This window comes from Panulirus ornatus, chromosome 39 (genome assembly GCF_036320965.1).
Source record: "Panulirus ornatus isolate Po-2019 chromosome 39, ASM3632096v1, whole genome shotgun sequence".
NCBI lineage: Eukaryota > Metazoa > Arthropoda > Malacostraca > Decapoda > Palinuridae > Panulirus > Panulirus ornatus.
This window is the reverse complement of record NC_092262.1, coordinates 12,069,298-12,083,781: the sequence shown is the minus strand read 5'-3', so window position 1 is coordinate 12,083,781 and position 14,484 is coordinate 12,069,298. Positions and strand designations below refer to the sequence as shown.

The following is a 14,484-nucleotide window of genomic DNA, read 5'->3' as shown; positions in this document are numbered from 1 at the left end:
TCTATGGTTTTTCCAGACCACCTCATGTGCCCTGGTTCAGTCTAGTGATCACATGCTACCCCATGTGCCCTGGTGCAGTCGAATGATCACATGCTACCCCCTGTATACCACATCACCCCAATCCCTTGCATGCCTCACACCCTCCTCTATGTTCAGTCAAACACACACAGCATTAACGCCATCCTTCCACCACCTCCTGGGTTTCTCTCTTTTCCTTATTCCCTCCACTTGTGATTAGTATAACCTCTTAGTCATCCTTTCCAAGTATCCAAACTATTTTAGCTACCCCTCTTCAGCTTTTTCATCCATACACCTCTCATTACCACACCTCTGTCTTACTCTATCATTTCCTACTTGATCAACCCTCCCCTCCATTATATATTTTTTGCTACCACCTTCTATTCTATCTATATCTCAAGGTGGTGGCTATGGCTATCGAGTCTCCATAACAAGCGAACACCATTGCTGCTTCTTCGCCTTTAAGTACTTCGCCCTTAACAGGCCACAGGTAGAGGGCAACTCTAGTGAAGTGTTTGCAGAGGCTCCTGCCTAATGTTTCTACTGACTACTTTTACCTAACGCTCCTGTGAAATGTTCCTACCTACTACTATCTATTGCTCCTACCATTTTGCCAAAAGGAAGGGCTAGCACAGAGTGCTCACTGCAGGAAAATCTAGATATACCAAGAATGAGCTGTGCGAGTTAAGTGCTGTCAAGTTTCATGTATGACAAGACAAGATTGTAGCTTGTAGACAGAATGCTACCATCTTCACATACAAAATATGATCTGCACATCCTCTAACTTGACTAAAAACCCTGCTATCTTTACTTTTCCAGAGCACAATTACCTTCATTACTGTCTCAGTTACGATTTCCCCATAGTACCTATATAACAATGAAAACAAAGTAAACAGTACAAACAAGATAAAGGAATCACCAAGTGGGTGGCAGCTATAAGCTGCTAAGGCACTGTTTGTGTGTGGAGTTTCAGCCAGCCACTGAATGGGGGCAGCATCTTATGGAATCCTGGTGCCATTTCATAGTTAAAGGAGGGTTGGCAAACCACACCAGACCTCCAAACTCTTTTGGAAAACCAGTGGGAATGCCCTGTTATCGAGGCTAACTGCAAGTTACTATTTCGGAATTTTCCCTACTGCTGAACCAAGAGGGTTAGAAAAAAAAAAAGTTTCTTCTCCCAACTTTAGTTTTCCCACTAACATTCATACTTAACTTCCTTACCGAATACCTAAATTTAAAGTCTGACTATTCACGCCTTATCTTTTAGTTTCTAATACATAATTGAATGATATCTTTAATTTTCTTTATCACTCATTTTCTTATGTTGACAAAGCCTTCATTACAAATTCTAGTCTGTTCATCAGCACCTTCAGTAAAAATTTATTTCCACTAAGTTTATGCAAAAGTCTTGGATTTCATTAACTTTTTCTTCAAAGCTGAGATGGCACAAACCATCCCTTTAACATTATGTATGTATATATAGCCAAGCCCGAGTCAAGCACCCAATTCAACAACCAACCCCTAGTGGTGGATGAACAGCTGGGTTGACTGTGAACCAACTGCCACAACCAAGATTCAAACTTGACCCTAGGCAGCCTATGAATGTCACAATCAGAAAAGCTTACTGCTACACAACTTCCAAGAACAATTTCTTTCCAGTAAATTTATGCAAGTCTTGGATTTCATAAATTTTCCATGTCTACAACTGTTTCATACCTTTATAATTAACATAAACAGTATGCCATATAAAGATATAGTATATTTGGCCCTATCAAAAGTCAACTGTTGTCCATACTATGCATTAGCAACAATGTTCGTTAAGTGTCCATATCAATGCATCAATACACCACAACTAACTCACCTGTTGGTCACATGTCAGTAGCTGAATGAGGATGTTGTCAAAGCGCTGAGCAAATAAGTTCCACATGATCTGGTCTTCTGTAAGTACTGATGAACCAGTTCCTCCCTAAAAATGAAATACTTAGTAGCATGTATACAAATGACTGCAATCCAAATATCTGAAAAAACTAGGAATTCAAGTTCTACTGCACTGCACAAATGAAGATTCTATAATGAGGCTGTGCTGACTTCAAGCTTTTTACAGAGTTCACTCTATTCTATATTAAAGAAAAAAAAAAGTTTGGGGGGTAACTCTTCTACTGTGGACTGGGAAATAGCGCTCTTCTGTCAAGTGTAGCTGGGGTGGCAAAACGGTAAAAAAAAAAAAATTTGCTTTTTCTGATCTGTCACTGCCTAGAGTTGCCCTCTATCAGTGGCCTGTTCACCAGTTCTGAATACCTTTTTGCTGTGGCAACCCCCATGAGGGAGTTTCAAGAGGGGAGGGGCATCAGAAATACAGACATAGTTATGTAGACATACAGACTACTGGTTGAATTACAAACTCTTAAAACTCATTTAAATGCACTATTTTACCAAGACTCTTTTACCATGGCCACCCCAATGAGGGAGTTCCTGGAGGGAATGGGTGTCACAGATATAAATAGATAAACAGATAAAAGATATACAGACAAATAGATAAGACAGACAACTGCCTGAATTAACAAAATTTTAAACTTGTTGAAGTGCATTCTATTTCAACACGGTAAAGTGTCACAAGGTGTTTGTGCTTGCAAGAAATATTTCTTATAAATACCTCTTTGCATAAAATCTTGATGCATTATACATAACATCTAAAGGGTGGATGTGAGCAAATGAGGCATTTCTTTGTTCCTGGTGTGCCTCACTAACATGGTACATATCAAAAAAGTAGCTTTCCCCTCCCTTACCTGAGCTAGCTTCATTACTATTTTTATCTACGACATGCTTAATATTCTTATCTACAACTCTACTAAGGCTGGTTTTCCTCTCCCTCCTTTCAAATGGTAGCTGTCCCTGTCTCAGAGGCTTCTGTCACTACTGAAGTTGTCCCATGGTCATTTTTCTCCTCCCTACAGACTCAAGTTTTATTCTGACACCCATTACTCTACCTGGAATGCAGGAATCGGCATTGTACCATAGCAGTAATGCCGACATAAATGGCTTCCACTGACTCTTTGAAGTTACTGATAAGAGACCTCTACCTGCCTCTTATTTCCTAAGACCTGCCTCTTGACTAAATTGCAAATTCCCACCTGAAGAATGAAGGTCATTTCCTTAAAGGTGATCATGACAAACCTTCCAGAGAAGATATACTCTATTGGATCCAAGTTAAAGTATCTTAGTTCTTTCAATGATATATCCCTTACGTTGGCAAAGGAATTATCTTATAGAGTTATACCCAAACCTCCCTTTGGTATCAAGGATCTCTTAGTTCTCCCTTTTATCGATAATTCTTCATTACTTTCCAGGTTGCTTAAATCCTTTACTGTAAACGTAGCCATCAACAATAATAATACTATAAAGAATAGCTTAAAAAAAATTACCAGATAATTCTGCGGGCTGTGTTTACAGAATTCCTTGTAAAAACTGTAATATGCTTTATGTTGGGCAGACTGGTAAGGATCTTTATGCTAGACTTAAACAACATAGATATAGTATAAGAACAGGAAATTAATCAAATGCTTTGTTCGAACATGTTACAAATTATGACCACTGTATTGAGTGGAGTAATGCCAATTCAGTTATTAACTTGTACCTCCTTTACCATGAGAAATATCACAATCTTTTATTATTTTATTATTCAATAGGAATAGTGGTTCCAACAATGTTGTATGGTTGCGAGGCGTGGGCTATGGATAGAGTTGTGCGCAGGAGGGTGGATGTGCTGGAAATGAGATGTTTGAGGACAATGTGTGGTGTGAGGTGGTTTGATCGAGTAAGTAATTTAAGGGTAAGAGAGATGTGTGGAAATAAAAAGAGCGTGGTTGAGAGAGCAGAAGAGGGTGTTTTGAAATGGTTTGGGCACATGGAGAGAATGAGTGAGGAAAGACTGACCAAGAGGATATGTGTCGGAGGTGGTGGGAACGAGGAGAAGTGGGAGACCAAATTGGAGGTGGTAAGATGGAGTGAAAAAGATTTTGAGTGATCGGGGCCTGAACATGCAGGAGGGTGAAAGGCGGGCAAGGAATAGAGTGAATTGGATCCATGTGGTATACCGGGGTTGACGTGCTGTCAGTGGATTGAATCAGGGCATGTGAAGCGTCTGGGGTAAACCATGGAAAGTTGTGTGGGGCCTGGATGTGGAAAGGGAGCTGTGGTTTCGGGCATTATTGCATGACAGCTGGAGACTGAGTGTGAACGAATGGGGCCTTTGTTATCTTTTCCTAGCGCTACCTCGCTCACATGAGGGGGAGGGGGATGGTATTCCATGTGTGGCGAGGTGGCGATGGGAATGAATAAAGCCAGGCAGTGTGAATTGTGTGCATGGGTATATATGTATGTGTCTGTGTGTGTATATATATGTGTACATTGAGATGTATGGGTGTGTAGGTTTGCGTGTGTGGACGTGTGTGTATATACATGTGTATGGGGGTGGGTTGGGCCATTTCTTTCTTCTGTTTCCTTGCGCTACCTCGCAAATGCGGGAGACAGCGACAAAGCAAAATAAATATATACATAACGTAATAAATTGTAACAATATCAATGAAGGTCTAAACAAACTGGAGAGCATTGTTGTAGGCAAAACTTGTAAAGAGTTCCCATTCTTGTCCACAAAAATTTTATGACAGGCATGATGCCAGACCAGAACACCACCAACCTGAACACTACCATCCGGTAATGTTTGTTTACCGATGGCAACTTAGCTACGTCTCTTCCTTGTACATTAACTGAATGTTCTGTCTTTTATCTCGACCTTATATCTCCTGACAATGAAAACTTTACACGAAAAAGCACTTGGAAACTTGGTGTTTCATCTTCCTAGAGTTTTATGCATATATAAGAGCAAGGTTATTAGGTACAGTATGGTTGAGGGACAAGTCAAGTGGGAGGTAAGTTTGAATGGAGAAAAACTGGAGGAAGTGAGGTGTTTTAGATATCCAAGAGTGCATTTGGCAGAGGATGGAACCATGGAAACAGAACTGAATCATAGGGTGAGGGAGGGGGCGAAAGTTCTGGGGGCATTGAAGAATGTGTGGAAGTCGAGAACGTTATCTTGGAAAGCGAAAATGGGTATGTTTGAAGGAATAGTGGTTCCAACAACGTTTATGGTTGAGAGGCATGGGCTATAGATACAGTTGTGCAGAGGAAGGTGGATGTGCTGGAAATGAGATGTTTGAGGACAATATGTGGTGTGTGGTGGTTTGATCGAGTAAGTAATGAAAGGGTAAGAGAGATGTGTGGTAAAAAATAGTGTGGTTGAGAGCAGAAGAGGGTGTTTTGAAATGGTTTGGTCACATGGAGAGAATGAGTGAGGAAAGATTGACAAGGAGGATATATGTGTCTGAGGAGAAGTGGGAGACCAATTTGGAGGTGGAAAGATGGAGTGAAAAATATCCCGAGTGATTGGGGCCTGAACATGCAGGAGGGTGAAAGGCATGCAAGGAATAGAGTGAATTGGAACGACGTGGTATACCGAGGTCGACGTGCTGTCAATGGATTGAACCAGGGAATGTGAAGCATCTGGGGTAAACCATGGAAAGTTTTGTGCGGCCTGGATGTGGAAAGGGAGCTGTGGTTTCGGAGCCTTATACATGACAGCTAGAGACTGAGTGTGAACGAATGTGGCCTTTGTTGTCTTTTCCTAGGGCTTCCTCGCCCACATGCAGGGGGAGGGGGTTGTCATTTCATGTGGTGGCTACGGGAATGAATAAAGGGCAGACAGTGTGAATTGTGTGCATGGGTATATATGTATGTGTCTGTGTGTGTATATATATGTGTACATTGAGATGTACAGGTATGTATATTTGCGTGTGTGGACGTGTGTGTATATACATGTGTATGGGGGTGGGTTGGGCCATTTCTTTCTTCTGTTTCCTTGCGCTACCTCGCAAATGCGGGAGACAGTGACAAAGCAAAATAAATAAATAAAAAATATTTTTTTTTTTTTTTTTTTCATACTATTCGCCATTTCCCGCGATAGCGAGGTAGCGTTAAGAACAGAGGACTGGGCCTTTGAGGGAATATCCTCACCTGGCCCCCTTCTCTGTTCCTTCTTTTGGAAAATTAAAAAAAAAACGAGAGGGGAGGATTTCCAGCCCCCCGCTCCCTTCCCTTTTAGTCGCCTTCTACGACACGCAGGGAATACATGGGAAGTATTCTTTCTCCCCTATCCCCTATCTCCTATATATATATATTATATATATTTTTTTCTTTTTCTATACTATTTGGCATTTCCCGCATTAGCGAGGTAGCATCAAGAACATTCCCATGCTAACAATGGAGAGTTTACTTTCAACTTAACCCTTAAACACTGGGTGCTTTGCGTAATGCAACTCACAATTTACATGACACACTTTCCTCAAATTTTGTGTTTCTCAGTATAAAATGAATATAGTATATGCAAAAGTACGCAAGTACAAGATAGAAAGCTAACTTCCGATGTGGCCATGATACAACCCTGAAGTTAACATGTACATCCTCAGCAAGGTGTTACAGGGAAGGGTGCAGAAAGAGAGGAGGAGCGGTGAGGAAGAGCATGAGGAAGTGAGCTCCTGAAAGAAATTCAATTATGACTTTCATCATTATCAATGAACAAAATTCACAAAAGTAAAGGATAGGTAAAAAGTGAGCTAGCAATACTTACATGGTCATAATACAGAGATGAAATAAATGTATAATTCCCCCAGAGGAAGTGGTGTGGATAGGGAAATGTTTAGGTACTGCAGGGATGTTAGCCTAATGATGCACATTCACAACATACTATCAACGGTTACTCTTTCTTTCATACTATTCGCCATTTCCCGTCTCAGCAAGGTAGCGTTAAGAACAGAGGACTGGGCCTCTGAGGGAATATCCCCACCCGGCCCCCTTCTCTGTTCCTTCCTTTGGGGAAAAAAAAAAAATGAGAGGGGGAGATTTCCAGCCCCCCGCTCCCTTCCCTTTTAGTCGCCTTCTACGACACGCAGGGAATACGTGGGAAGTATTCTTTCTCCCCTATCCCCAGGCATATATTCTTACTTATTTACATATATCTACATATACTGTATATCAATGCTTCAGAATCTCTTCCAAGGATTGGACATCTCTGAAATAAGAATTTATAAGACCAAGGGACACTTAGCAGCAGTACAAATATCAATATATTGCTGTGGGCTCAAAACAAGCCAGCAAACATTAGCACTCATACAATGACTCATAGCATCTCCTAAGCAAGTATTCACATGAGGACTTCAGGTGTTTATGATTCAAATGTGCTTTTACTAAACTGTGCAACAATGTATATATGAAGTCAGGGCTTTCATCTTTACTACATTAACTAAAGGAATCACATCAACTGATGTAATACACAATAATCTACCAATAATTTTCTCAATATTAAAAAAAACAGTAACTGCTGTACCTGTTGTTTAGATGCTATTGCTGCAACAGAATTTGCTGTGGGAGAACTGTATGCAGACAACTTCCGTTGTGCACTTGGAATATTGCTGACATGCAACAGATTCCTTACTAACAGCAGGCACTGGTTAATCAATTCACATTCAGGAAGGCTTAATATTTTTGAATCCTGTAAATAGAAAGGTAAATGTTTTGCAAATTGCTGATAAATTGCTAACACAACAAATGCACACACATATATATATATTCTCTATATACTTGTTCACTATTTCTGTGTTAGCAAGTTAGTGCCTGGAGCAGAGGAAGATTGGCCTTATTTGCTCACATCCACTCTCTAGCTGTCTTTCTGTAATGAACTGAAGCCAGATATCCCTATCCACAACCAGGCACCATAAACCCTTCCTTGGTTTCCCCTGACAGCTTCTTGGAGTCTGGTTCAGCCCACTGACATCACATTGTCCCATGTACCACACTGTTCCAATTAGCTCTAACCCATGCAGCATAACACCCTCCTGCTTGTTCAGGCCCCAGTCACTCAAAACATCTCTCACTCTGTCCTTACACCTCCTTAGTTACCCTTTCTCTCTGTTCCCTCCAACTCCAACATATATACCTTCTTGGTCAGCCTCTACTCACTCAACCTCTCCACAACTCCCAACTATTTCAGCAAACCCTCTACAGCTCTCATACATACTCCTCTTACTACTGCACTTCTATCATACCCTAACACTCAACCAGTCAAAGCTCCTCACACCATATACCATCCTCAAACATATGATTTCCAACAAATTCACTCTTCCCTACTTTGTCATCTAGGACACAAGCCTCGCATCCATACAATACTGATGGGATCACTATTACATCAAAAACAGCCATCTTTGCCCTTAAAGACAATGACCCCTCTCTACACATTCTTCAGAGTACCCAGGAAATTCACCTCCTCATTGACCCTATCACTCACTTCAGTTTCCCACAGTTCCCTTGCCCTGCCTTTTGGGAAAATGGTAGGAGCAATAGATAGACACATTTAGTAGAAATAATAGACAGGAGCATTAGGGGGAAGTAGTGCATGGGATCTTTAGGTAGGAACCTCTCCAAACACTGCGCTAGACTTGCCCTCTGCCAGTGGCCTGTTAAGTGAGGCACTAAAGGCTAAGAAATGGCACTGGCAGTCACTAATTATCACAGAGACCCTATTGCCATGGCAACCCCCTTGAGGGAGTTCCAGAATGGAACAGGCAACTCAAGTTATCTAATACCCATGATAAACCTAATAACCTTGCTTTTACTCACATTTACTCTCAATTTCTTCCTTTCACACACTTCCAAACTCTGACACCAACTGTTGCAGTTTCTCACTTAAACCTGCCACCAATGCTGTGTCATTAGCAAAAAACTGACTCTCTTCCCAGGCCCCCCTCACCCCCTACCAAATTCATATTTGCCCCTCTCTTCAAGACCCTTGCACTTACCTCCCTTCATCACCCCATTTGTACACATATTAAACCCATGATATCTCACACTCCTACCACAGACTAACCTTCACTTGAAACCACTCGCTCTCCTCTTCCTACCAGCACACAACCTACATTCTTGATAAAATTTAGTAGCTTTGCTCCCACATTATATATTCACGAGATCTTCCACAAGACATCTCTATCAACCCTATCATATGCTTTATCCAGATTCATAAAAGCCTCATACAAATCCATCTGTTTCTTGAAGTCTCTCTCACACATATTCATTAATGCAAACACATCTGAGCTACATCTATGTGGAAAGCTTCCTGGGTGCTGTGGGAGTCTCAAAGATAAATGGAACTCCTGTGGTAGGAAGTAAGTAAAAAGAGTACATGGAGGGGATGCAAATGAATGAGACCATTTCTCTGTCCTGGCACTACCTTGCCATGCATGAAATAAACATGGAAAAAAAATAACAAAAGTAGAAATTGAAAATATAATTCTTCAGTTTAAGCCATGATTCATTAAAAGAAAAAATACATATGCTAGTGAGAAATGGAAAGTGTGAACATACACAGATTTTGTACAAAGATTGATATAAATTCAAAGAACAATGCAGGATCATCCAATTCTGTTACACAGGAAGATGTACTTCTAGGTTATTTTCAAGACTTCAAACTGACCTGAAGAACGGAGCTCATCAAGTCAATGATCGATTTTGTCACCCGAGTGTCTAAGAAGAGTTTCTTGGCCATCACAATGGAAGATTCCAATTCATGAATGATACGTTGACCTTCATGATTTCTTCTCATTACCTCAGCTGGCATTAAACATTCCACAGGTGTCATTAATTCCTGCAGCACTCTGAAGAACAGACATTACTTACAAACATAATCATGTAATCTATTCATTTACGACAAAAAACAAATTTACTCTCAATTACCTGAACATCACCTTTATTTGCTATACAGGAATCTTCCTGAAATGTCATCTGTAAAGAATGGGTCAGTACATATTCCTTCAATAGTTTATTCTGGGTTTAAAAACTGTCAGAAACATAGGGAATAAAGTAATATATAACTCACTTGACCATAAATACCTTATCACAAGAACATCACAGTGGTTCTACTAATTCACTTCATACTGCAGGATCATGTTGACTACTTCTAGGTTAAATTCCACTCGAAGCATTTCAAAACTAGCAAGTCAAAACAAATAAATTTCATATCAAATGAAAGTATGCTGTTAAAGAATGTCAGGTCCATCTGTCATAATATTGCAATGCAATGCAGTAAACCACCCAGGTTAAGCAAAACTAATAAACCCACGACATACTGAATTTTACCAATGTAGGCAAAAGCTATTTCCATCTCAGATGCTGCATAAAAAAAAAGTTTAAAAAAAAAGTTATTTTCTCCAACAAATACTAAATATGGCAACTCCAAAAACAAAGAATTACTTTGATTTAAACTTAGGATTAAAAACTCTTTATAAGAGAGTTTTTCAATCAAATGACATCTACTGTGTTTAGCAGAAATGTCTCCGAATATCACTTTTCTTGCAGATGATTAGAACTGTCCAAAGAATTTCCAATTTTTCCGAGAGGAAAGCTAAAAATCAATTGGCCCCACATCTTTATGCTGTCTTTCCTAAATCCTCACAGAACCATAGCTTTTCAACAGATTCTATTTTCAATCAGTTATGTGTCACTCATTCTTGTAAGGTATTATTTCTTTGAACAATCTCCAGTCTATGCATTCCAAATTATCCATGTTAATGTGAAGAATCACACATCCATCCTCCAGTGACTACGGTACTTTTAACCTGTTCCAGTACTTCAAGAACTTTGTAGAACAGATTCAAGCATCAAAAAGACTACTGGACATCATCCAAATAAAATACTTCCCAGGCTCCTCTTTAATTTGTTCTTGCATAACTGTTTCCATGTCATCTGTATCTCTTACATGGCATATCCCTAAGCTCCTTTTTATTTTTTTTTCTCTATTTGAACAACATCTCAATTACTTGCATTTAAGGTAGGCATGTTCTATCTCCTTCATTGTAGATTTCATAGAACTTTCTGTAACACTTGTCTGTACTTAGGTTACAAAACTCCATTTCCCAATTCGTACTTTAAAGAACTTGTTCATCTCTGTTAACTGTTGTGGTTGTATTTCTTCCTGAAGTTCCTGTCTGCTCTTTGATCTCCCTCCCATTTCCTTTTATCCAAAGAGGCAAACTCAAGCATTACATTACTTTTTCAAAGTAGTATAGTATACTATATTTGATGTAATCAATATCCATGCTACTAGGTGTAAACAAAGTCTAGCAGAAATGGTACACTAGTTCCCCTGGTTCTCGCAGGAAAATTCTCCTGTATTCACTCCAGGAACAAGTTTCTGAGACTTTCTTTCCCCACGAGAATCTAAGTTTTCTCAACATGTTTTCTTATAACTGAAATCCCCTATTATCAAGCCTATCATCTCCAAGGAGGGAATGTTTCACCACTGCCTTCATCAGCATGATTGTTCCTCGCTGACAATGAGCAACTCTTCTAGGTCACTTTAGTTTCTTGGTGGATTGAAGACTATCATCATCCTGTACACTTCCTTCCTACATTATTTTTACAAATTATGCAGTCTAGATATGTCATCCAACATGTTCCTAGAAATCTGATGGGAGAAAGAATTCTCCATCTGTTCCATTGCCCTACCTTACTGACATAGGAACCGGATATCATGTATAACAAATAAATGAAATATTTCATATTCATTATCATACTTACTCGCCCTCTCCCGTGTTAGCAAGGTAGCGCAAGTAAACAGACAAAAGAATGGCTCAACCCACCCACATACACATGTATATACATAAATGCCCCCACACACACATACATTTCAACGTATACATAAATATACATACACAGACACATATATATATACATATGTACATATTCATACATGCTGCCTTCATCCATTCCCATCGCCACCCTGCCACACATGAAACAGCACACACACACACACACACACACACACACACACAGGTAGCACTATGAAAATAACAAAAATGGCCACATTCGTTCACAGTCTCTAGCTGTCATGTGCAATTCACCCAAACCAGAGCTCCCTTTCCACATCCAGGCGCCACAAAACTTTCCATGGTTTACCCCAGATGCTTCACATGCCCTGGTTCAAGCCACTAACAGCATATAGACCCTGTTATACCATAGCGTTCCAATTCGCTCTATTCCTTGCACGCCCTCACCCTCCTGTATGTTCAGGCCCCGATCACTCAAGATCTTTTTCACTCCATCCTTCCACCTCCAATTTGGTCTCCTGCTTCTCCTTGTTCCCTCTACCTCTGATATATATGTCCTTTGTTAATATTTCCTGACTCATTCTCTCCATATGTCCAAGCAATTTCAACACCCTCTTCTGCTCTCTAAACCATACTGTTATTATTTCCACACCTCTCTTACCTTTTCATTACCCACTCAAACCACCTCACACCATATATTGCCTGTTTCCCGGGTCAGGGGTCAGCGAGGTAATACTAGGAAAAAAGACAAGAAAGACCCATCCTTTCATATACACACACTACATGTGCATATCAACATATACAAACACAGACATATAAACACAACTACATAATCATACTTGCCTGCCTTTATTCATTCCTAGCACCATCCTGCCCCAAAGGAAACTGCATCACCATCCCTGGCATTAGCAAGGTAGTGCCAGGAAAACAGACAAAAAAAGGCAACGTTCGTTCCCAACATTTCATACTATTCTTCATTTGCCTTTACTTATTCTACTGCAGAAAAGTCATTCCTGCTCTCTTGTACCTTTTAAATGCTGCCTGCCTGCTAGAGGATGAACATGATTTCTAATGCATGTCTCCACTCTCTATGACTTTGGCATTACATTTTAAAAACATCTTTTTTTCTCCGTCTCCCTTCTTCCTCCTCAACTTTTGATACCCATCTACTGACCTCTTCACCGAAGATGTCGCATAGTCTCTCTAAACACATCTCCCTTTTTTGATTACAGAATCTAGCATCCTTGATGATGTCACTAAAATTTCTTTTAAGCTCTGCTTTTCATCCCTCATCTTTAATTTCAATTGTTATTTCCTCATACTCAAACTTGGGCACTGCATGATCAGTCGATTCCCAGCCTGGTACCATAACTGATGTTTTCTGTCACTTCAAAACCAATAATGATAATGTCAGTATCAGTGGATAAAGTACATTCTGTAACACGTTAGTTCAGGAAGCTCTTTTGTTTCCATGTTTTGTCCCCCCAATACAGGTTCTGGTGCACCTGTTTTAGAAGCACTCCAAAATAAGTGATGAATTTTCCTACAAATGATATTTACAAACTCACGGCATGAAAAAATAATGAATAAACTGATAAACTTAAGAAACATTTTTGACTGAGTAGAGCAGGAGGGCATAGTATAATTAATCCTGAAAAATGCTTTGCCTTCAGACCACAAATTGAGAGAAGGAAAGTGTATGTCCTGGCAGATAGATGTTAGCTGTGCAGTAAACAGAGTCTGGCTCACCTGGACTTACATTTTGCTCCTTTTTTAATTCCTATCATAAAGTCTATGCAGCTCTGTGTGGAGTTGATAAACATTAAGCCTAAGTACCTAATTAGCACAGAGATCATTACGAGTTAGTTCAAAGTACAAGCATACAAAAGGAAAGCAAGATACTTACTTTACAGTTGCTTCTGTTAGCCCACCATTATCTTTGACATGTACCAGTATGGGCAAAAGATTCTGCAAATAAAATAGAAATAAAGAATTACTCAAGTTCTTGGTTTACTTCAATATATAAAAGATTAAGAAATAACTTATGCAAGATGCTCTTAATTACTGGCATTACAATGATCCTTAACTATTTGTCTGTTTAAACTTGAGACAGCCATTATCTTCAAAAATATTCACAAAATATGTAAATCTAATGTGCTTGAAAGAAAACCACAGATTTATGAACAAAAGATTTTCAAATTAAAAAGCTTATTTGTTTATATAAGTTTCTTAACAGTACTTGATGCAATATTCATGTCTGTTAATAACCCTTCAAGAAAAAGGCCTATCATTTGCAAACTCCTATCATCTATCAATGTATTCAACTTAACATATGGAGAAAATCAAAAGCATATACTTCGTTCAAAATGTTCAATGAGGATGGCAAGATGAAAATATGTCCAAGTTAAGAAACAGGCAAAAATGTCATTTGTAATGAGAGTAATGAAAGGAAAACTGCAAACTAATGGGCCTGGCACAGGTTATGGAAAGGAGAGGCACTGGACTCCTCAGTAGAATGAAGTATGAGCAGTATACAGTAGTGCAAATTGTCAACATGGATTTATCAGGAAATGAAGTGCAAACTCAAAATAGGAAAGAGTGAAGAATGAGAATACAATGGAAAGTGTCAAGAATGAGAATACAATGGAAAGTGTGAAGAATGAGAATACATGCAAAAGATACACTTCCACAAAAGCCATTGTTGCTAAAGAAAGTGTTGGGGTAATCTGGATATGAGAATATGAGCTGAGGTATGTAG

General features: G+C 39.5%; 1 protein-coding gene across 6 annotated transcripts in view; it reads right to left on the bottom strand.

Moving 5' to 3' along the window:
• tim (timeless) overlaps positions 1-14,484 on the bottom strand; it is a 229,144-nt gene that overhangs the window by 132,987 nt on the left and 81,673 nt on the right. For all 6 annotated transcript variants that reach the window (XR_011715465.1, XM_071685093.1, XM_071685095.1 and 3 more), the window contains 4 exons: positions 13,633-13,694; positions 9,596-9,776; positions 7,457-7,621; positions 1,880-1,984 (listed from right to left, as the gene is read on the bottom strand). Coding sequence is in view for 5 of the 6 variants with exons in the window: in XM_071685093.1 (XP_071541194.1) it covers positions 1,880-1,984; positions 7,457-7,621; positions 9,596-9,776; positions 13,633-13,694 (513 nt within the window). In the remaining variant the exon portion in view is untranslated. The remainder of the gene's footprint in view (positions 1-1,879; positions 1,985-7,456; positions 7,622-9,595; positions 9,777-13,632; positions 13,695-14,484) is intronic.